General features: G+C 38.0%; 1 protein-coding gene across 3 annotated transcripts in view; it reads right to left on the reverse strand.

The window, feature by feature from the left end:
* Nucleotides 1–25,520, reverse strand: part of MFSD8 (major facilitator superfamily domain containing 8) — a 55,669-nt gene that overhangs the window by 3,134 nt on the left and 27,015 nt on the right. For all 3 annotated transcript variants that reach the window (XM_025386462.1, XM_025386460.1, XM_025386461.1), the window contains 8 exons: nucleotides 24,031–24,271; nucleotides 22,333–22,446; nucleotides 20,163–20,307; nucleotides 19,071–19,126; nucleotides 13,358–13,466; nucleotides 11,285–11,419; nucleotides 852–955; nucleotides 516–763 (listed from right to left, as the gene is read on the reverse strand). In XM_025386462.1, the coding sequence (XP_025242247.1) occupies nucleotides 516–763; nucleotides 852–955; nucleotides 11,285–11,419; nucleotides 13,358–13,466; nucleotides 19,071–19,126; nucleotides 20,163–20,307; nucleotides 22,333–22,446; nucleotides 24,031–24,271 (1,152 nt within the window). The remainder of the gene's footprint in view (nucleotides 1–515; nucleotides 764–851; nucleotides 956–11,284; nucleotides 11,420–13,357; nucleotides 13,467–19,070; nucleotides 19,127–20,162; nucleotides 20,308–22,332; nucleotides 22,447–24,030; nucleotides 24,272–25,520) is intronic.

Below are 25,520 nucleotides of genomic sequence, written 5' to 3' on the forward strand. Positions count from 1 at the left end.
AAAAAAAAAAAAAAAAAAAAAAAAAAAAAAAAACATGGAAAATTTATTTAAAAATTATAAAATATACATAGCTGCTGTAAACTTTTAAGACTATCGTGTTTTTAATCTCTTAGTAATTGCCTGGGGCTAGATGAAATTAAGCCTAGGTTCAAATCTGGTTATCAATTTTGGTTGCCTAACTCTAGCCTAGTTTAAGAATGAGTTTTAGAAATTTACACCTCAAAAAAAAAAAAATTATACCTCAGATTATTTTTTTCCTATGAAAATGATTTTGAGCTCCCTAATCTCTGAGTTCAAAACATCTTTGAGTTATAGCTTAGGGTACTGTTTGTAAATTTCAACATATAAATCTTGCAAACACTTTATAGAAGTTGTGGGATTTTTAAAAATTTTAAATGCTAAATATGATAAAAATCCCTCAAATCAGTCTGTGTAAAAATAGAGAATGGCAGCAAAAAATGTGAGTGCTTACAAGTATATTTTCTATAATTGCAATGTCAGGCTACCTGGCTTACCTGAGGTTTTGGTCCTAGAACTTTTGAATATAGAGTATAGGACATAAGGTTGCAGACTGGATAGCCTACTCCAATTAGCACAACTGATGTAAGGAACTGGGCCAGATGGATCACCGGGGTGTAGAGGCACCAGGCTTGTTCAATTGAGCAACCAGTTGGTCTTTCATTGTCATCTTCCATTGGAGACTTCCAAAGACCAATAATAATTTCCCCAAATGTGGTATTAGGGATTGAATTATTGTGCAAATCTGTAAAAACAAAATCATTGCAGTGCATTACTTGTTGATTTTAGATAAATAAGAGAGGCTAACATTATAGAATTATGTATGGCTATACCTTCCCACTGTATTTTGGGAAACTGATTTCCCCAAGGTAACAAGATAAAGAAGCCAACCCATACAACGATGAGTCCTCCCAGTAGAATAGCACGCTCGCCAATCCTGTTAAAGAACAGAAACTCTGTAATTTTAAAATGAAACATTATAACATAGCTTCATTACTTTCATAATTTTAAAAACTAAAAATAATATCTTGTACTTTCAATGATATATCCATTAAAAAGAATGCTAAATATAATTTTCCACTAAAAATAACCAGGACTCCTCTGAAAAATGGCTGACTTAAGGTCTGGGACACAAAATCTTTCACAGCAAAAAGCACAGAAGTTATTAGTTACTACTCGGTCGTATAAGTCTTTTTGACTCAGCCAATTTGAAGAAGCTGGCCAAAAATGTGACACTGTGAGTACTAAAACAGAATAATAATGGCAATGGATTGAAACACACAAAAGTATTATCATCTGTAGCCTGGTATAGTGGCTCACGCCTATAACCCCAGCACTTTGGGAGGCCAAAGCGGGAGGACTGTTTGATGCCAGAAGTTCAAAACCAGCCTGGGCAACATAGCAAGACCCCATCTCTACGCAAAATTTAAAAAATTAGCTGGGAGTGGTATCTGGTGCCTGTAGTTCTAGCTACTCAGGAGGTTGAGGCAGGAGGATTACTTGAGCCCAGGAGGTCAAGGCTACAGTGAGCTGTGATGGCACCACTGCACTCCAGACTGGATGACAGAGCAAGACCCTGTCTCTAAAAAAAAAAAAAAAAAAAAGTGTTATAATCTATGAATTCATAGTATATTAAAATACAGTACTCTTTGGTCAGTTTCTGAGGATGTTAGGGAAACAACTCATTATTTTAAAAACCAGTTTATAAAATAATCAAGCCGGCCGGGCGCGGTGGCTCAAGCCTGTAATCCCAGCACTTTGGGAGGCCGAGACGGGCGGATCACGAGGTCAGGAGATCGAGACCATCCTGGCTAACACGGTGAAACCCCGTCTCTACTAAAAAATACAAAAAACTAGCTGGGCGAGGTGGCAGGCGCCTGTAGTCCCAGCTACTCGGGAGGCTGAGGCAGGAGAATGGCGTGAACCCGGGAGGCGGAGCTTGCAGTGAGCGGAGATCCGGCCACTGCACTCCAGCCTGGGCAACAGAGTGAGACTCCGTCTCAAAAAAAAAATAAATAAATAAAATAAAATAATCAAGCCTTTATCCTACTTTTCCTATACAACTGTAGCTCAGGTTAACCAAATAGTTGGTGAGATAAAGATTCTCTTTATGGTAAGTATTCTAGCAAATAAATAAAGGAATGATAGAATTAAAATACCAGAATTTTGCAATGATCCATTAATGAATTAATGGATCTATGGAATAATCAATGGCTACTTACATGTCAAGAAGAGATAAACATTATATTTCTTCTGATATAAGCACATATCCCCACCTATAAAGTATTCTTGCCAAAAAATTGAACCCAAATTTCATCAAGCTTCTAGATGCAAGTACTAGTTTTTAAGAAATACAGCAATCATGTCATCTGCAAACAGAGACAATCTAACTTCATTTCTTAATTGAATATCCTTTATTTCTTTCTCTTGCCTGATTGCCCTGGTTAGAACTTCCAATACTATGTTGAATAGGAGAGATGAGAGAGGGCATCCTTGTCTTGTGCCGGTTTTCAAAGGGAATGCTTCCAGTTTTACTTTATCCAGTATGATACTGGCTGTGGGTTTGTCATAAATAGCTCTTATTATTTTGAGATACGTTCCATCAATATCAGTTTATTGAGTGTTTTTTAGCATGAAGGGTATTGAATTATATCAAAGGCCTTTTCTGCATCTATTGAGATAATCATGTGGTTTTTGTCATTGGTTCTGTTTATGAGATGGATTACATTTACTGATTTGTGTGTGTTGAACCAGCCTTGCATCCCAGGGATGAAGCAGATTTGATCGTGGTGGATAAGCTTTTTGATGTGCTGCTGGATTTGGTTTGCCAGTATTTTATTTTATTTTATTTTATTTATTTATTTTTATTTTATTATTATTATTATTATTTTGAGACGGAGTCCCAGGCTGGCGGGCAGTGCTGTGACCTTGGCTCACTGCAAGCTCCACCTCCTGGGTTCACGCCATTTTCCTGCCTCAGCCTCCTGAGTAGCTGGGACTACAGGTGCCCACCACCACGCCTGGCTAATTTTTTTGTATTTTTAGTAGAGATGGGGTTTCACTGTGTTAGCAAGGATGGTCTCGATCTCCTGACCTTGTGATCCACCCATCTTGGTCTCCCAAAGTGCTGGGATTACAGGCGTGAGCCACCGTGCCTGGCCTCGGTTTGCCAGTATTTTATTGAGGATTTTCGCATCGATGTTCATCAGGGATATTGGCCTTAAATTTTCTTTTTTTGTTGTGTCTCTGCCAGGTTTTGGTATCAGGATGATGCTGGCTTCATAAAATGAGTTAGGGAGGAGGCCCTCTTTTTCTATTGTTTGGCGTAGTTTCAGAAGGAATGGTACCAGCTCCTCTTTGTTCCTCTGGTAGAATTCGGCTGTGAATTCATCTGGTCCTGGGCTTTTTTTGGTTGGTAGGCTATTAATTACTGCCTCAACATCAGAACTTGTTATTGGTTGATTTCAGGGATTCGACTTCTTCCTGGTTTAGTCTTGGGAGGGTGTATGTGTCCAGGAATTTATCCATGTCTTCTAGATTTTCTAGTTTATTTGCCTAGAGGTGTTTATAGTATTTAGTTTGTATTTCTGTGGGATAAGTGGTGCCCAAAATCTCCTTAAGCTGACAAGCAACTTCAGCAAAGTCTCAGGATACAAAATCAATGTGCAAAAATCACAAGCATTCCTATACACCAATAATAGACAAACAGAGAGTCAAATCAAGAGTGAATTGCCATTCACAATTGCTGCAAAGAGAATAAAATACCTAGGAATCCAACTTACAAGGGATGTGAAGAACCTCTTCAAGGAGAACTACAAACCACTGCTCAAGGACATAAGAGAGGACACAAACAAATGGAAAAACATTCCATGCTCATGGATAGGAAGAATCAATATTGTGAAAATGGCCACACTGTCCAAAGTAATGTATAGATTCAATGCTATCCCCATCAAGCTACCATTGACTTTCTTCACAGAATTAGAAAAAAACTACTTTAAATTTCATATGGAACCAAAACAGAGCCCATATAGCCAAGAGAATCCTAAGCAAAAAGAACAAAGCTGGAGTTATCACAATACCAGACTTCAAACTACACTACAAGGCTACAGTAACCAAAACAGCATGGTTCTTGTATCAAAACAGATATATGGACCAATGGAACAGAACAGAGGCCTCAGACATAACACCACATGTCTACAAGCATCTGATCTTTGACAAACCTGAAAAAACAAGCAACAGGGAAAGGATTCCCTATTTAATAAATGGTGTTGGGAAAACTGGCTAGCCATATGCAGAAAACTGAAACTGGGCCCCTTTTTTATACCTTATGCAAAAGTTAACTCAAGATGGATCAAAGACTTAAACATAAGACCTAAAACCATAAAAACTCTAGAAGAAAACCTAGGCAATACCATTCAGGACATAGGCATGGGCAAAGACTTCATGACTAAAACACCAAAAGCAATGGCAACAAAAACCAAAATTGATAAATGGGATCTAATTAATTAAACTAAAGAGCTTCTGCACAGCAAAATAAACTATCATCAGAGTGAACAAGCAACCTACAGAATGGGAGAAAAATTTTGCAATCTATCCATCTGACAAAGAGCTAATATCTAGAATCTACAAGGAACTTAAACAAATTTACAAGAAAAAAACAACCCCATCAAAAAGTGGGCAAAGGATATGAACAGACACTTCTCAAAAGAAGACATTTATGCAGCCAACAAACGTATGAAAAAAAGCTCATAATCACTGGTCATTAGAGAAATGCATACCAAAATCACAATGAGATACCATCTTACACCAGTTAGAGTGGCAATCATTAAAAAGTCAGGAGACAGATGCTGGAGAGGATGTGGAGAAATAGGAACACTTTCATACTGTTGGTGGGAGTGTAAATTAGTTCAACCATTGTGGAAGACAGTGTGGTGATTCCTCAAGGATCTAGAACCGGAAATACCATTAGACCCAGCAATCCCATTACTGGGTATATACCCAAAGGATTATAAATCATTCTACTATAAAGACACATGCACATGTATGTTTATTGCAGCACTATTCACAAGAGTAAAGACTTGGAAGCAACCCAAATGCCCATCAATGACAGACTGATAAAGAAAATGTAGCACATATATACCATGGAAAACTATGCAGCCATAAAAAAGGACGAGTTCATGTCTTTTGCAGAACATGGATGAAGCTGGAAACCATCATTCTCAGCAAACTAACACAGGAACAGAAAAACAAACACCACATTTTCTCACTCATAAGTGGGAGTTGAACAATGAGAACACATGGACACAGGGAGGGGAACATCACACACGGGGGCCTGCTGGGGGGTGGGGGATAGGGGAGGGATAGCACTAGGAGAAATACCTAATGTAGATGATGGATTGATGGGTGCAGCAAACCACCATGGTACATTTATACCTATGTAACAAACCTGCACATTCTGCACATGTATTTCAGAACTCAAAGTATAATAAAGGCTGAGTGTGGTGGCTCATGCCTGTAATCCAGTACTCTGGGAGGCCGAGGAGGACAGATCAACTGAGGTCAGGAGGTTGAGACCATCCAAGCCAACATGGTGAAACCCTGTCTCTACTAAAAACACAAAAATTAGCTGGGTGTGGTGGCACATGCCTGTAATCCCAGCTACTCGGACTCAGGAAGCTGAGGCAGGGGAATGGCTTGAACCTGGTGGAGGTGGAGGTTGTGGTGAGCCAAGATCGCACCATTGCACTCTAGCCTGGGCAACAAGAGTGAAACTCCATCTCAAAAAAAAAAAGGTATAATTTTAAAAAAAGAAAAAGAAATATAGCAGAAAGGAAAATGTCTTCAAAACACCAATGATGCAAACAGTAAGATCCAAAATGTGGGAAACTATAGTACAAAAATCCTGGTTTATTCAATTTGTAAGAAGAAAAGAGAAAAAAAGACAGAGATGGAGAAGAAACTTATTGATTAAAAGAGACTTAGTAAACTTAAGAGCCTAAATCTAGTGAACATACTGAGAAACAAATACAATAAAACAAAGCCAAAAAGCACTTGAGACAGTGGAGAAAATCTGAATGTTGCGTGAATATGTGATGATATTAACAAATCATTTTTTTGGATGAGATAATATTATTAACTTTGGAGACACATACTGAAATATTTGTGGAAGATATGAATTGATGCCTAGGATCAGCTTCAAAATAATCCAGGTACAGGGGAAAGAGAGTGTGGAATAGCTAGAGGTAGAGATGGAACAGGATTGTCTAAGTGGTTATAATTGTTGAAGCTGGGTAATGAATATTGGAGATGCTCTCTAGACTTTGGTGTATGTTGGAAATTCTGCATAACAGTAAAACATAAAAACAAAACCAAAGTCTTCCAAAATACATGCATTAAAAACCAAACAACCAAACAACTAACAAAAACCCGATGACTTCCACCACCCTCAGAATACCAACAGGCTTCACGTCTTTCTAACCTGATTTATCATTTGCCTTTTCCCTCACTGTGCTCTTGTCAAACCAGCTTTCTGCTTGTTCCTTAAACATACAAAGCTCAGCCTTCTGGGGGAAGAGAGTTCCAGGCCACTGCATGGCTCTTTGCTGACTTCACTAAGGTCTCAGCTTAAATGTAACTTCGTCATATATACCTTCCTTGAGCAGTCTATCAAATACAACATCTCCCCACTTTCCAGCCCTGCCCATGACTCCTTATTCTCTTCTCTTCTCTTCTTCTTTGTAATACTTATCACTAACTGACTTCACATTTGTGTTTATTGGCTTTCCCCCTACTGGAATACACATGCTTTCAGAGTATAGTATTGGACATTCTGTAAGAATGTATATCAGCCGCACTGCTCTACTTCTGTAGCAAGATGTAATGTACTTCCTATTAACTTTGAATATAACTATGTCTATCTTATATCTTGATCCCTCTACTTGGCTCCATAAGGACAAGAATTCTCATAGAATCCCCACAGCACTGAACCTGATACACTGACTTAACATTTGTTGATTAATTTTAGAAACTTATTAAAGTACATACAGTCTCTGACTTATGAGTATTCAACTTATAATTGTTCAGCTTTACAACAGTGGGAAAGTGATACTCATTCAGTAGAAACCACACTTCAAATTTTGAATTTGGGTATTTTTCCAGACTAGCCATCTGTGGTATGATACTCTTTCATTATGCTGGACAGCAGCAGAGAGCCACAGCTCCCAGTCAGTCACATGATCACAAAGGTAAACATCTAATACCGTAATCTATAGTATACTGTATTTGGCAAATTACATGAGATATCCAACACTTTATTATAAAATACGCTTTGTGTTAGATGATTTAACCTAACTGAAAACTAATGTGAGTGTTGGAGCGTGTTTAAGGTAGGCTAAGCTAAGCTAAGCTACAATGCTCCGTAGGTTAGGTGTATTAAATGTTTTGTTTTGTTTTGTTTTTTGCTTTTTTTGAGATGGAGTTTTCACTCTTGTCATCCAGGCTGGAATGTAATGGCTCACTGCAACCTCTGCCTCCCGGATTCAAGCGATTCTTGTGCCTCCACCTGTGGAGTAGCTGTGATTACAGGCACCTGCCACCATACGCGGCTAATTTTTGTAATTTTAGTTGAGATGGGGTTTCACCACATTGGCTGGGCTGGTCTCGAACTTCTGACCTCAAGTGACCTTCCCGCCTTGGCCTCCCAAAGTGCTGGGATTGCAGGTGTGAGCCACTGCACGCAGCCTGTATTTTCAACTTTGTGCTATTTTCAACTTGCGATGATCAGTTTATCAGGATGTAGCCCCACTGCAAGTTAAAGAGGATCTGTATTTCAGGAATATTTAAATAGAACTGTCTAAATTCATCAGCTAATGTTCCACCTTAGACTATATGACTGAACTTAATTTTACACAAGCATTTCCCTGAAAATATGTTCCTTACAGTTACACTTTTACAAAATGATTCTTTTTTTAAGAGATGGGTCTTGCTCTGTCACCCAGACTGGAGTATAGTGGTACAATCACAGTTCACTACAGCCTCAAACTCCTGGGCTCAAGCAATCCTCTCACCTCAACCTCCCAAGTAGTTGGGACTACAGGAGTGCTCCATCACACCCAGCTAATTGTGTGTGTGTGTGTGTGTCTGTGAAGAAATAGGGATCTCATTATATCATAGTGAGATAAGATCTCGCTATGTTGCCCAGGCTGGTCTCAAACTAACTCCTGGGCTGAAATGATCCTCCTGTCTTAGCCTCCTAAATTGCTCGGGTTGCAGACGTGAGCCACTATACCTGGCCAAAATTATTCTTTTATTTATTTGCATTTATTTATCTATTTTGAGATGAAGTCTCACTTTGTTGCCCAGGCTGGAGGGCAGTGGTGTGATCTCGGCTCACTGTTGCAACCTCCACCTCCTGGGCTGAAGCGATTCTCTTGCCTCAGCCTCCTGAGTAGCTGGGACTACAGGCACATGCCACCACACTCTCTATTTTTAGTAGAATTTTTTTTTTATTTTAGTAGAAACATGCCACCATGCCCTGTATTTTTAGTAGAAAAATTTTTGTATTTTTAGTAAAAATGGGGTTGCACCATGTTGGCCAGACTGGTCTCGAACTCCTGACCCCAAATGATCCAGCTGCCTTGGCCTTCCAAAATGCTGGGATTACAGGCATGAGCACCAGGCCCTCAAAATGATTCTTTTAAACAGTGAATAGACATTCTCAAAATAAGACATACAAAAGGCCACTAGGTGTACAAAAAATGTTTGACATCACTAATCATCAGGGAAATGTAAATATGCAAATCAAAACCACAATTAGGTATTCTCTCAACCCAATTAAAATGGCTTTAATCAAAAAGAGGGAATGATGGATGCTGGCGAGGATGTGGAGAAACAGGAACCCTTGTATACTGTTGGTGGGAATGTAAATTAGTAAAACCACTATGGAAAACAGTACACGGCCGGGCGCGGTGGCTCAAGCCTGTAATCCCAGCACTTTGGGAGGCCGAGACGGGCGGATCACGAGGTCAGGAGATCGAGACCATCCTGGCTAACATGGTGAAACCCCGTCTCTACTAAAAAATACAAAAAACTAGCCGGGCGAGGTGGCGGGCGCCTGTAGTCCCAGCTACTCGGGAGGCTGAGGCAGGAGAATGGCGTGAACCCGGGAGGCGGAGCTTGCAGTGAGCTGAGATCCGGCCACTGCACCCCAGCCTGGGCGACAGAGCAAGACTCCGTCTTAAAAAAAAAAAAAAAAAAAGAAAGAAAACAGTACAGATGTTCCTCAAAAAAAATTAAAATGGAACTATCATATGAACCAGCAATCCCATTAGTAGGTATATATCTAAAAGAAAGGAAATCAATATATCAAAGACACATCTGCACTCACTCCCATGTTCATTTCAGCACTATTCACAGTCGCCAAAATATGAAACCAACCTAAGTGCCCATCAATGGATGAATGGATAAATGTGGTATATATACACAAGGGAATATTGTTGAGCCATTAAAACCATGAAATCCCATCATTTTGGGTAACATAGATGGAATTAATGGTCATTATGTTAAGTGAAATAAGCCAAGCACAGAAAGACAAATTATCACATTTTCTCACTCATGTGGGAGCTAAAAAAGTGATTCTCAGGTTGGGCGCGGTGGTTCACGCCTGTAATCCCAGCACTTCGGAAGGCGGAGGCGGGCAGATCATGAGGTCAGGAGATCGAGACCATCCTAATGTGGTGAAACCCCATCTCTACTAAAAATAAAAATTAAAAAATTGTCAGGTGTGATGGCATGTGCCTGTAGTCCCAGCTACTTGGGAGGCTGAGGCGGGAGAATTGCTGGAACCCAGGAGGTAGAGGTTGCAGTAAGCTGAGATCACGCCACTGCACTCCAGCCTGGGCAACAGAGCGAGACTCCGTCATAAAAAAAAAAAAAAAAAAAAATTTTAATGAATCTCATGAAGATAGAGAGTAGATTGGTGAGCCCAGGCAACACAGCAAGATCTTATCTCTACAAAAAGTTTAAAAAAAAAAAAAAATTAGCTAGGCATTATGGCACATGCCTATAGTCCTAGTTACTCAGGAGGCTGAGACAGGAGGATTGCTTCAGCCCAGGAGTTTGAGGCTGCCATGAGCTATGATCACACCACTCCACTCCATCCTGGGCAACAGAGTGAGACACCATCTTTTACAAAAAGAAAAAAAAAGAAAAGAAAGAAAGAAAAGAGACTAGATTGGTAGTTACCAGAAGCCAGGAATTATAGTGGGAAGGAGGCAATAAACAATAGTTGGTTAATGGGTACAAATATACAGTTAGAAGAAGACCTAGTTTTCAACAGCTCAGTAGGGTGACTATAGTTAGCAATAATTTAGCGTACATGTCAAAAGCTAGAAAACAGTAATTCAAATGTTCCTAGCATAACGAAAGGTTAATATTTAAAGTGATGGTATCCTAATTATTTTGATTTGATCTTTATACATTATATGAATGTATCAAAGTATCACACATACCCCAAACATATGTACATCTATCATGTATCAATTAAAAAACACTTATGCTGGACACAGTGGCTCATGCCTGTAATCCCAACACTTTGGGAGACTGAGGCAGGAGGAATGCTTGAGCCCAGGAATGAGACTAGCCTGGGCAACATAGTGAGATACTGTCTCTACAAAAAATAAAAATAAAAGAAATTAGCCAGGTATGGTGGTCATGCCTGTAGTCCCAGCTATTCAGGAGGGTGAGATGAGAGGATCACTTGAGCCCAGCAGGTCAAGGCTGCACTAAGCCATGATTGCACCACTGCATTCCAGCCTCGGCAACAGAACGAGACTTGTCTCAAAAAAAAGTGTTGTGTGGTCTGGGAAATGTCACAAATTTTATTTGCCATGATGGATGATTTAGAATATATATACTGTGGATAGACGTTCTAGAATAAGTTTGGTAATCTTAACCAAAATTTTCCAAACTTAACCACTGAATCTTTTTTGTTGCACAATATATATTACAATACAGAACAATGGTTTATGAAATATACTTTCAGGAAAACATAATAGACAAAAGATAAATAAGTCTCACTTTGTGAGAAATTTTGTTTTACCAAAGAAATGCTGTAGGGTATAAAAATATTATGATCTCTTAATAAATTGTAAATCTGTGTCCAAAAAAAGCTTTAGATTATTTTCCTGGTACATCCATTTGCATTGTTAGCTCTGTTTTTTGTTTTATTTTTAAAAAACAGACATAAAACCAAAAATACTTAACTTACTTTTTGGAAAGTAACTTAACTCCTACGAAAATAACAACTGCTTCAACCCCAAGAGCAGCAAGTATTATGCCATTATACAACACAGCTTGTTCTTGAGTCCAGGCATACATATCCATTGTTAATGGAGCAATGATGCTAAGAAAAACCAAAAAAAGTATTCTTATTTAAATCACAGTAACTGTTATACTTAAAGTGAAGTATAAGTTTTAAAAAAGACAGCTACACATTCAAGAATTTGCATGCCTTTTAACAATGACAACAGACTTAAGCAAAAGTTTGAACACATTTTAAGCATCTTGTTGTTACATACCTAAGTTACTAAGTCTGCCTACTCATAGTTTACTTTCTAATGTTTATTTTAATTATATAACTAATATAGCCGTATTACAGAAAGTCTGAAACAAAGGAAAAGGAAACAAACCACACCAATCATAATGCCTATCATTCTAACATTACTAAATAATCATGGTTATATTTTTAATTAAATTGGTCTCTTTCAATGCAATAATGTTATATTAAGTTATCAGAATATACTGGATTTTTGAATGTATATATTTTTCTCTTTACCTCTCAATGTCTCTTCCTTTACATGACTATATCCTTCCTTGCCAAGTTTCTCTCCCTACATGCGATCTCTAGTAACTGACTACAAAATGCAATTTATATTTATTGTTTATTATTATTTTTGAGACGCCAGAGTCTCACTCTGTCACCTGGGCTGGAATGCAGTGGCATGATCTCGGCTCACTGCAACCTCCATCTCCTGGGTTCAAGTAATTCTCCTGCCTCAGCCTCCTGAGTAGCTGGGACTACAGGTGCCCACCACCATACCCAGCTAATTTTGGTATTTTTAGGACAGACAGGGTTTCACCATATTGGCCAGGCTGGTCTTGAACTCCTGATCTCAAGTGATCCACCTGCCTCAGCCTCCCAAAGTGCTGTGATTACAGGCATGAGCCACCGCACCCAGTCTGAAATTTAATTAATATTGTTTAATTGGTATGTTATTCTTTAATGCGTATGGAGCTTCTGTTTAGGATGATGAAAACGTTCTGGAAATAGTCAGCGGTCATGGTTGCACGACATTGTGAATGCACTTAATGCTACTGAATTGCATACCTTAAAAATAGCTAACATGATAGTGTCAGGCACGGTGGTTCACATCTGTAATCCAAGCACTTTGGGAGGCCAAGGTGAGCAGATCACTTGAGCCCAGGAGTTCAAGATCAGCCTGGGCAACATGGAGAAATCCTGTCTCTACAAAAAATACAAACGAATTAGCTGAGCATGGTGGCGCATGCCTGTAGTCCCAGCTACTTGGGGGGCTGACCCACAGCTCACTGCAGCCTTGACCTCCTCAGGCTTAGGTGATCCTCCTGCCTCAGCCTCCCAAGAAGCTGGGACTATAGGCATGTACCACCATATCCAGCTAATTTTTATATTTTTTGTAGAGATGAGGTTTCACCATGCTACCCAGTCTGGGCTCGAACTCCTGAGCTCAACCAGTTCGCCTGCCTTGACCTCCCAAAGTGTTGGGATTACACGTGTGAGCCACTGTGCATGGCCAACAATAAGATAATTTATATGACGGAAATAATTTTTAAATGGCATTTAAAAGCAAGGTGAATTTTCTTCCCCAGAGATATACTTCAATTCTGTTATCTTAAGAAATACTCAGATGTATTTTGTACTTGGTATCTCTCAATCCAAAAATGTAACTTATAGAACTCTATATCATATACATATATATATGTAGGAAATTACAGAGTTTAAGGATAATTAAATCATGGCACTAAAGTTTTATAACTGTATTTATCATAAAACTCAGATGAAAGAGGGAAAGAGTTGTGAAACTGATTCTTTTATAAGAAAGTAAGATAGTAAGATTATGGACAAAGAATTAACTACTTTCAAGTTAAAAGCAACAAAATGTATATACATTTTTTACACCATGGTAAGAAAAATTTGCCTTACATAAGATTTTTAATAACCTCGATATGCCTAATTAACACTGGATTAAGAAATAAAGGTTAAAACATCATCTGATTTAGATAAAGATGGAATAAAACTTACGTTTCAAAAACAGCGAAGATAAATAGAGCCACAAAAAACAGAACATTGATGGCCACAACAGCGACTTGGTCAATATTTCCTTGGGGAACCTCAATTTCATCTGTACTTGCTGTAGGTAAATAGGAGAAAAATTACATTACCTATACATCTAATTTTTCTTATGACATTAAAATAATGTAGAAATTATATTGTAGCAAAATTTATAAATATTTTAAAATTTTTTTAGGATTCAAAGTAGTTTAATAATAAGATAATTTATTTTTATTTTTTGAGATGGGGTCTCACTCTGTCACCCAGAGTGACAAGGCATGACCACAGCTCACTGCAGCCTTGACCTCCCCAGGCTCAGGTGATCCTACTACCTCAGCCACCCAAGAAGCTGGGACTATAGGCATGTACCACCACATCCAGTTAATTTTTATATTTTTTGTAGAGATGAGGTTTCACCATGCTACCCAGTCTGGGCTCGAACTCCTGAGCTCAGCCAGTTCGCCTGCCTTGACCTCCCAAAGTGTTGGGATTACACGTGTGAGCCACTGTGCATGGCCAACAATAAGATAATTTATATGACAGAAATAATTTTTAAATGGCATTTAAAAGCAAGGCGAATTTTCTTCCCCAGAGATATACTTCAATTCTGTTATCTTAAGAAATACTCAGATGTATTTTGTACTTGGTATCTCTCAATCCAAAAATGTAATTTATAGAACTCTATAACATACTGATCTCATATTAAATATATTTGCTTTAAATTTCAATTGCAGATTTTTTTCCACCTTACTTAAATCTTAGACTTACAAGAATTTCATGAAGAACTCCAGTGGTTTATTAAATCAGTTCCCAGTTCTATGACTTACTTCAATGCATATATATTTTGAATTTCAGTGCTACATGAAATTAGTATTCATGGCCAGGAACAGTGGCTCATGCCTGTAAACCCAGCACTATGGGAGGCCAGTGCAGGTGGATCACTTGAGGTCAGAAGTTTGAGACCAGCCTGGCCAACATGGCAAAACCCCATCTCTATTAAAAATACCAAAAAAAAATTAGCTGGGCATGGTGCCGCACGCCTGTAATCTCAGCCACTTGAGAGGCTGAGGCACGAGAATTGCTTGAACCAGGAGGCTGAGGTTGCAGTGAGACAAGATTGAGCCACTGCACTCCAGCCTGGGTGACAGAGACTCTGTCTCAATAAATAAATAAATAAATAGAAATTAGTATTCATAAAGATCCTTATGTTTTCATTACCATTTAAAAAACTCCTATCATTTATGTTTCTGCAAAGAAATAATCAGGATTTGATGGTGGTTTATAAACAAGGAGGACAAAGAAGTGTACTGACTTCTCATCTTGAAGAACGTCTTAAGTTTAATACACATTAAGCTATTCTTGATGTAACTGAGAATCATGCAGACATATTAATCTACTCATACATATTCATGCTGTTTTGTAATTTTTCCACTTATTCAGAATAAATACACCAATAAATACCAAAATAAGCCAGATATTTTCTTGGGGTGGCAGGGGGACGGAGTCTTGCTCTGTTGCCAGGCTGAAGTGCAGAGATGTGATTTCTGCTCAATGCAACCTCCATCTCCTGGGTTCAAGCGATTCTCCTGCCTCAGTCTCCCGAGTAGCTGGGACTACAGGTGCATGCCACCAGGCCCAGTTAATTTTTGTAATTTTAGTAGAGACGGGGTTTCACCATGTTGGCCAGGATGGTCTCAATCTCTTGACCTCTTGATCCGCCTGCCTCGGCCTCCCAAAGTGCTGGGATTACAGGCGTGAGCCACTGTGCCCAGCCTAAGCCAGGAATTAATACATAAAATATTACAATATGTTTATTTATGCTATCTTAAATTGTGTGCAGTGTCAGTTGTTGGTGGAGGGGGGAGGGCTTTCCTAAGATGTAGTAAGTTTCTATGATTTTTTTCATAATAATGCCTGCCTTTCCATCTCAGGATTCTTGAGGAGTTCCTCCTCCAACAATAAGTAGATTTGGAAATAGATTGCTATACTTAAAGGGAATTAAGCACCTTGGACACTCAACATAGCCTTATGACCTTCCTTTATAATCACACAAACAGAACTGGTCACCTTTGTCCAGATCCTGTGCCAGGGGTAGGCCCTGATGGTTGTGGCTCTTGTATTATTTTGGATAGACCTCTCTGATTCTTAATCACCACCTAGAAGTCAGTCTTTACTCCTTCAAGTCAGTATCAATATTGCCCCAAGTCAGACTGGAGTTTGCTTCATAATATGTGCTTAGTTTCCTGTAGCCTCTACTCAGTGCTGGTTTCAGTGCGGAATCTCAGAAATGTTGCATCCTAGACTATGGGGACTGACTAGATATCCTAATTATAAATTTTCTTAAAAGACTGCATTAGTATATGGACTCAAATTCTATGCAATTAGAAATTATAATCCTGTCTCATAATAACCTCTTTAAATGAATATCTTTAAATTAAAACAATTATGGAAGTTTTTACCAGACATATTTTATGCAAACATTTATTGAAATTTAAAAATTTTATTTTATAAAAATTATTCTGAAGTAACTAGAAATCTCATACAAGAAAACACTACATCTCCTCTAAACTCATTCCCATTTGTACTTTAGAACAGTGCTGTCCAATAGAACTGTGACACGATAGAAATGTTCTTTATCTGTGCTAATACAGTGGCCACTAGCCACATATACCCATTACTGAGCACTTGAAATGTGGCTAGTATGACAGAAAATAATTTATTAAATTTACTTTAACTTATATTTACATAGCCACACGTGGCTAATGGCTACTATATTGGACAGCATAGCTTTCAATCTTTGCAGCACAATCTATGATTTCTAGACCAGCAGCATCACATCACATGGTAGTTTGTTATAAATGCAGATGCTCAGCATCTCACTAGGGTTGCCAATATAGTAAATAAAGATACAGGAGATCCAGTTAAATTTAAATTTCAGATAAACAATAAGTATTAGTATAAATATGTTCTGTGCCATATTTGAAAGTTAAGTATAAGAATGTTCCATGAAGTATTTGGATTGTATTTATACTTTTTTTTTTTTTTTTTTTTTGAGACAGAGTCTCACTCTGTTACCCAGGCTGGAGTACATGGTATGAATGATATTGGCTCAATATCAGGTTCAAGCGACTCTCCTGCCTCAGTCTCCTGAGTAGCTGGGATTACAGGCACCTGCCACCACACCCAGCCAATATTTGTATTTTTAGTAGAGACAAGGTTTCACCATGTTGGCTAGGCTGGTCTTGAACTCCTGACCTCAGGTGATCCACCTGGTTTGGCCTCACAAAGTGCTGGGATTACAGGCATGAGCCACTACACCCAGCTGGATTGTATTAACACTAAAAGTTATCTGTTGCCAGGTGCAGTGGCTCACATCTGTAATCCTAGCACTTTGGGAGGCTGAGTCCAGGAATTTAAGACCAGCCTGGACAACACGACAAGATCCTGTCTCTACTAAAGAAAAAACAAACAAACAAACAAAAAACATTATTTGTTGTTTATTGAAATCCAAATTTAACCAGGTGGGACATATTTATACTAAAACATTATTCAAATTTAATTGGGCATTCTGTGTTTTATTTTTTATTTTATAAATTATATATTTTTACATTTCTCTATTAACTTCCCTATTCTGAGAAGCAACATCCTATGTTTTATTGGCAACCCTATTTAGTATCACCCTAAGCCTAACGAATCAGAATTTGCATCTTAACAAGGTTCGCAGGTGATTTCTAAGCACATGAAAGTAAATGAAGGATTGATGTGTATCATTATCCCCTTCCAACTTCTGAAATACTGATTTTTACATATCTTCCCTTTGTCATACCTCTACCTCACCTCTTAACTTCCTCCTTCCCTTTACCTGATAGCTCCTTGAAGTTAGCATCCTATTTTTTACCTTTGAATAAAGGAGTTTATACCCACTGTTGGCATTTCACCTCTCATTCTTATTTTTTATTTTGAAAGTTTTCAAACATATTCTCACATATTCATTCCTCAGATTCAACAATCTTTTCCCACACTTGAATCATCACCCCATCCTTTCTCTCACTCCCTCTTTGCTGCCATAGTGTTTTTTTCACTGGGTGACTCACAAATTTTTATCTCTAGCTTTTACTTTTACTGTCAAAATTACAAATGCCTCTGGGATTTTTTAGTTGTTCTAGAGTAACAGCATATTCAGCTTGATCCAAACTGAAATCATCTTCTCTTTTCATCCAACCTCCCTTCCTAAATTCTTGTTCTCTCTCATTCTTCCAGGTGATCTAGAATCAAAACCTGGCAGAAATGTTGGCTCTCTCTAATCCTTAATATTCTCTATCCAAATCTCTATCTTAATTCCTCCTTCAACAACTCCTGCTTATCCCTTCTCCATTCTCAGTCATCGCCCTACTTCAGGCCTAGTCAAAATTAATACTTTTATACTGTCTTCCTGAGTCATCCACACAATGTTCTCTTAAAAAGAAAAACACAAATATTGTGCCTTTGAAAAGCTTAATAGAGAAATTGTTCAAATTTGTTACTGGCATCATATTTTTTTCACATTCTGATATAGTTTCTTTTACTGGCTTTTCAGTAATAAAACTGTTACCAATGAGATATTACCAGTGAGATATAACCAATCTGGATTAGCCTCTGCATGGGATCAATGTCAAAACTGTCCTAGTTCAAAAACTTACTACAGCTCCTCACCACTCTGCTCTCCACCCTACTACATTTAACTTTATCTTCCACTATTTCTTTTGTGAAAATTAAAGAATAGAGCTATGAAAGTACCTGGTAAAATAATACTATGTCTTTTCCACAACTTTATGAACTATTGAGGGCCAGGATCAGTCCTTGCATTCTTTCCCCAAGGAGGATATAATTAGTACTAAATAACAGTTTTTTTGGTAAAATATAGCTACTTACCGGGTTCTCTGACTTACATGAATCAGAGAAGATCTAAAGGATGAAAATATGTATTTGTAAAGTATACCAAAACAACAAAAATAAAAAGGCAAAACCATACCTGTTCTCATGCTTAAAAGAATAAAGAACTGCTTTAAATAGAAAGACATGGCCGGGCGCGGTGGCTCACACCTGTAATCCCAGCACTCTGGGAGGCCGAGGCCGGTGGATCACGAGGTCAGGAGATCGAGACCATCCTGGCTAACATAGTGAAACCCCGTCTCTACTGAAAAATACAAAAAATTAGCCGGGCACGGTGGCGGGCGCCTGTAGTCCCAGCTAACCCGGAGGCTGAACCAGGAGAATGGCGTGAACCCGGGAGGCGGAGCTTGCAGTGAGCCGAGATGGTGCCACTGTACTCCAGCCTAGGCGACAAGAGCGAGACTCCATCTCAAAAAAAAAAAAAAAAAAAGAAAGACATATTTATGTGGTAGTAAAGATATGGAAATCATTGCAAAAATCTCAAAGGCTTTAGGATACCGGCTCTCTGAAAATAAGACAAAGTGATTTTTTTACAATGTCTGTAACCTTGTCAATCATGACCACCAAATAACTAATATGGATATGCCTCTTTAAAAAATATCAATTTAGGTCACGTCCAGCTTTTAAGATCTTCCCCAATCACCCATTGTGTTGTCCTTAGAAGCAAAATCGAAGTAAATACCAAACAAACAGAATCATCAGAAACACTTTGATAATGTTACATTAATTCAGCCAAATGGGTTTAAAGTACCTTCTTCAAAATTAATATTTTTACACTGTCTTCCTGAGTCATCCACACGATGTTCTCTTAAAAAGAAAAACACAAACATTGTACCTATAAAATGCTTAATAGAGAAGTTGTTTAAATTTATTATTGGCATTGTATTTTTTTTCACATTCTAATACAGTTTCTTTTATTGGTTTTTCAGTAATAAAACTGTTACCAATGAGATATAACCAATAAACTTAAGACAGAAGTTACAATTCTTATGAAATTCTCACAGACAGGTAAAATGAAAAAAATCCAACTCATCCTAAAGCATACATGATCTACTTTAGTATCTGAAGTTTTACAGTGATTATAAACATTAGTAATAAATGTTTTTAGACTATTGAATAAAGCACTCTAAAAACAAACAAAACATAATTTTAAAAAATTTTTCAAATATATGAAAGAGATATACATTACTAGTAACTTTTATATTTGACTGATACAAATCCATTAATCTATTTAAAATGTTATTTTCCTTGCCTTTCTCCTACTTAGAAACATGTAGTTAGTAAATCAAGATCAAACCTTCAGGCCGGGCACAGCCTCACATGGCTCATGCCTGTAATCCCAGCACTTTGGGAGGCTGAGGTGGGCAGATCGCTTTGAGGTCAGGAGTTCGAGATCAGCCTGGCCAACATGGTGAAACCCCGTCTCTACTAAAAGTACAAAAATTAGCTGGATGTGGTGGTGCGCGACTGTAGCCCCAGTTACTCGGGAAGCTGAGGCATGAGAATCCTTGAATCTGGGAGATGGAGGTTGCATTGAGCCGAGATAGTGCCACTGCCCTCTAGTCTGAGCGACAGAGTAAAACCTTGTCTCAAAAACAAAACAAAACAAAACAAAAAAAAAACCAAACCTTGAATCTTCAAAGACCTTCCTTTTCTGTTCTCATTTATTAGGTTGTCTTTTGGTTGCCGGTATTACATGCTTTAGTACTACCTGACCAAAAAATATAAACAAACTATAGACATAAAAAACCAAATACACTTCATAAGGATAATTATCTTCCAACAATTACAAAGCTCATTAAATTTCACAATCTACAAAAATAGTTTTATCATTTCTAATTACCTTAGTATAGCAAGGATCAGAATAATATTTAAAATTCCCAGGAAGGCGCTAAGTAAAACTGGTGTTGTATACATGTTTATCCGCAGTTTAATCACATCCCATGTCACACCTTTTTCTCCAATGAATGCAAAACAAGTCTGAAAAACTTATTAAGATAAAATTTTCACAGATGAATTATTATATGAGAAGCATAGGATAAAAAAATGCAAAAGACATTTACAACAGAATTGGGAACAATGTTATGGAATCATCCTTCTATATCATGCATTCTCAACAGATGCAATTGGTTCTTGATGGGGGGTCAAAAAATTTCCTCTTTTTAGGTATAAAGCAGGTATGTACAGATATACATATGGTACATAAAAGATATATGATACATCTGTGGCACTAAAATTTTATGGGGTAAAGAGAGTAGGAAAAAATATTGAAAAAGGCTCCTTAGGGAGACAATAATGAAAAAAAGGTTGTGAAACACTGATGTACATGCATTCACAAGGAGTTGTATCTTACATAACTTCTCAGTTTTTTACAAAACATCTCCATAGGCAATTTAAATTATACCAATTCTTCCAATAATTATAAAGGTTTAATCAGCTTCATTATAAGAATGAAAACATATTTTAGATCAGATATCTTAAATATTATTGTGTATGTGGTACATATACATATCGGTGTGTATATATATATTTAATATCATTTGACCATAATGTCATATACAGGTAAAATGAAGAAAAAAAAAAACCATTTCATCCAAAAGCATACATAATCTACCTCAGTATTTGAAGATTTTTTAGTGACTTTAAACATTAGAAGTGTTTTTGGACTGCTGGATAAATCACTCTAAAGAAATATGAAGTGGCAAAATCTAATTTGGATCTGTGGCAAAAACTCAATTGGAAGAGTACTGGTTTGCTCTTCTGATTCAGATTCTATATGTGGCTCTATAGTAATTCACATATAACTCTAGGGTGAGGACTTAAGATACTGTACCTACCGTACTTAGAACTGTGACTAGCATACAGTAAGCACACAATAAATGTTAGTGCTTGTTGAGGGTTTATTATTGGAAAAGTCATCGAAGTTCTTCAGGCTTATATTTAGTCATCTATAATGCAAAATTTTTAAATGACATAATCTTTAAAATGCTTTTAAGGTGGTAAAAAGTATTTACTAAGAACATAAGTCTATACCAGGTATTATGCTAGATACTGAGGGTAGACTGGAAAATAAAGACTCAAACCATGTCCTGATGTACTTTACAATATAGTATTCAAGTTCAATTATTCTACATTTGTGTTTGTATTTGTTTCAGGGTAGTAAATCGAAATAGATTTTGGTGAACAGTGAATTAGATTTCCTTCTGTTGAGCCTTTTCCTTTTGGCTAAATAGAGGAACGTAATGGAAACTGGGGGTGGGAGATGGGGTGTTAATGATGAAGTAAGCTGAGTTGGATTCAAACTGATAATATTCATAACTTCAATATTCAAAATATGGACCAATTATATGGTTTTTCAATATTATTCTAGGCATGAAAATGACCAATTCTTTACTCAGCAGAAAATTAATTTGCCTTGAGGAAATATTAAATCTCATTAATATTTTTTTGAGACAGAGTCTCGCACTTATCGCCCAGGCTAGAGTGCAATGATGTGATCTCGGCTCACTGCAACCTCTGCCTCCGGGTTCAAGCAATTCCCCTGCCTCAGCCTCCCAAGTAGCTGGGATTACAGGTGCCTGCCACCACACCTGGCTAATTTTTGTATTTTTAGTAGAGATGGGGTTTCACCATGTTGGCCAGGCTGGTCTCGAACTTCTGACCTCAGGTCATCTGCCTGTCACAGCCTCCCAAAGTGCTGAAGATTACAGGTGTGGACCACTGCGCCTGGCCTCACTAATTTTTTTTAACACTCAGCAAAAGGGTGACCTTGGACAATTTACTTAGATTCTCTATGCATTGGCACTCTCAACTATAAAAGGGGACTAATAGCACTTAATTTAGTGGATTGGCATCAAGATAAAATGACTATAGCCTCATTGCTGGATAAAAAAAATTAGCTTTCCTCCCTTTCCCTTCAGCTATGAGTTTTTATACTTGGGTTACATTGAATATTTAAGCCTCAGAAGTTTTCCCAATTCAAATTCAAGTAATGACAAGTGAAGAACACCTACCTGGACCTAGAATAAAACCTAATGCTTGACACATGCTTATGTTTGCCATGGAACTTGTTCTTTCTTGAAGGGAAGTAGCACCAGCAGTATATGATCGAACAACTGCTACGTTTCCTTAAAAACAAGGCACAATAATCCAAAGTAAAAGTAAGTTATCATTCAGTTTATAAAATTCAATCAAATTTGACTTTATACAGAAGAAGAAATCTTGGTCAACAGTATAGTCACTGCTTCCTCTTTATGATCATACAAAGCATGTAAGGTATTTTTAGTAAGCAAATGCATCAATTAACGGACCATACTAGTTTTGGTAATATGAAAACAGTTAAAGATATCAATGAGTGAAGAAATGGTATCATAAGTAAATCAAGCTGGGCACAGTGGCTCACATCCGTAATCCCAGCACTTTCAGAGGTCAACGTGGGTGGATCATTTTGAGGTCAGGAGTTCAAGACCAGCCCGGCCAACATGGTGAAACCCCGTCTCCACTAAAAATTCAAAAATTATCCACCTGTAGTCCCAACTACTCAGGAGGCTGAGGCAGAAGAATTGCTTGAACCCAGAAGGATGAGGTTGCAATGAGCCAAGATCGCACCACTGCACTCCAGCCCGGGCAACAAAGTGAGACTTCATCGCAAAAAAAAAAAAAAGAATATCAAACTTAATACTAAGAAAGCACTGAGTGAATGGCACACCATTGATTACTACAACTATTTTAAAAAGTATTACAAACTCTGTATGCATAAACATGTGAATAAGAAACAGAAAAAAATGCACTAACAATTTTACTGAAAATTTTCATTGAGTACATTACATTCAAGAGATTCTGTTAGGGGGCATAGGATATTTTTAAAGTACCATAAATTCTTTCTAATTGCAAAAAGTTTAGGCTAAGAGTGGTGGCTCATGCCTGTAATCCCAGCACTTTGGGAGGCCGAGGCAGGTGGATCACAAGGTCAGTAGTTCAAGACCAGCCTGGCCAAGATGGTGAAACCCCATCTCTACTAAAAGTACAAAAATTAGTCAGGCACAGTGGCAGGTGCCTGTAATCTCAGCTACTCGGGAGGCTGAGGCAGGAGAATTGCTTGAACCCAGGCAGGTAGAGGTTACAGTGAGCCGAGATCGCGCCACTGCAGTCCAGTCTGGGCGACAGAGTGAGACTCCAAAAAAAAAAAGTTTACTATCTTGTTAGTGAGAAAGCATAAAAACAGTACAATACTATAAGCAAGTGCCAGAGACATGTCAGAGAAGAAAAAATTCTCTGAAGGGGCAGGGTAGCCCAAGAGGGCTTTGTGGAAAATGTGGAGCTTGAATTGGATCTATCTTTGTTTTGGGTTTTTCTGTTTTATTTTTTTAAGATGGAGGTCTCCCTATGTTACCCAGGCTGACCTTGAACTCCTAGGCTCAAGAGAGACTCTGCTACCTCAGTCTCCTGAGTAGCTGGTATTATAGGCACATGCCACCACGCCTGGTTTGAACTGAATCTTGAAGAATGAAGAATGATGGCAACAGAAGAGAACTATAGGTAATGAGAACATCATGAGCAAAGGCAAAATGATAGGAAAAATATTTGTTTACAATGAGAGACATGTACGTTGAACTGTGAAATATGAGTTTAAAAGGGGATGAGACCAGGTGAAAGTGAGCCATAAATGTCAGAATGAATGTGAATTTGACACAATCAACATACAAACTTACCTGCTCCAATTCCCAGCAATCCACGAGCAACCAGCATGTAGTATTTATTATGAGAGGCTGGGATGTGGACATATGCATAGAGGCAGTTGGCTGCCACGGAAATGAAGATCGAGACGACAAGAGGCTCTTTTCTTGGTCTATAATTAGACCATAAACCAAATATAGGTGAAGCTACCATTTGGCCAAGACTATATGAAGCAATAACCCAGCCCAAAAATCTTGTATCAGCTGTCTGATCAATCTGCAGACAAAAGTATGTGCTTTAAGAATTGTTATCCAAGAAAAGTTTAAAATCTAAATACATTTGTCATACCATGTAAAATTTTCTATTAAAAAAATAAAAACAATTCTAACGTATAAGTTTTATAACACTATTACTTACAGTAAAGGATTCAAACTTCTGACGATACAATTGAAGTGCTAACAACAGACTGTGCACAAGGGAAAAATGCTTGGGAGGCTCATTTTTAAGAATGACCATGGAAATTTTTGGTTCATATAAACCTTGGTAAGAAGATAATCACACACACTATGTATACATATAGCAATAACATCATGAAAAATAATACAAGGTATTCTTTAATTCTTGTAAGTAGAAATCTTTAGACTTATGCTACCCTATACGTTAAACAGCCATTAGCACCGTAAATCTTTTTTTAAAAAACAAACTAGGCACAAGAATCAAATGCATAAAGAAGATAATAAAAACACAAAAGATGATAGACAATTCTCTCAATAAACCTGTTATAAATTCTTCCTTTCTACATAGGCAACTCAGTATTCTACCACTTTAAAAGGGTTTACATATCATGATGAACATGAGGGGAGAACCAAATGACTACAACTCAGAAAACAAAACACTTTCAGAAAAACAGAAAATGTTAGCATAGAAAAGACACTATTGTTTATTTTTATTTATTTATTTGAGACAGGGTCTCACTCTGTCACCCAGGCTGCAGCGCAGTGGTGCGATCACGGCTCAGTGCAGCCTCGACCTTTGAGGTCCAAGTGATCCTCCTGCCTCAGCGTCTTGAGTAGCTAGGACTACAGGCATGCACCACCATGCCCAGCTAATTTTTTTATTTTTGTAGAGACAGGGTCTTCCTATGTTGCCTAGGCTGGTCTTGAACTTCCTGCCTCCAACTCGAAAAGCAATCCTCCTGCCTCGGGAGGGAGCAATTCTCCCACCCTGGCCTCCCAAAATATTGGGATTAGTGGCATGAGCCACCACACCCAGCCAGATTTTTTTTTTCATATATGATAGGCTAAGCCAGGTGAAGTGGCACATGCCTGTAATCTCAGCTACTCAGCAGTCTAGAACAGAAGGATCCCTTGAGCCCAGGAGTTGGAGGGTGTAATGCACTATGATTGTACCTGTGAAAAGCCACTGCACTCCAGTCTGGGCAACATAGGAAGATTCTATCTCTAATCTTTCTATTTAATGGCTTTTATTAAATTTTAGGAAATAAATTTAAATGAACATAGATATG

Source organism: Theropithecus gelada, chromosome 5, assembly GCF_003255815.1.
Source record: "Theropithecus gelada isolate Dixy chromosome 5, Tgel_1.0, whole genome shotgun sequence".
NCBI classification, from domain to species: Eukaryota; Metazoa; Chordata; class Mammalia; order Primates; family Cercopithecidae; genus Theropithecus; species Theropithecus gelada.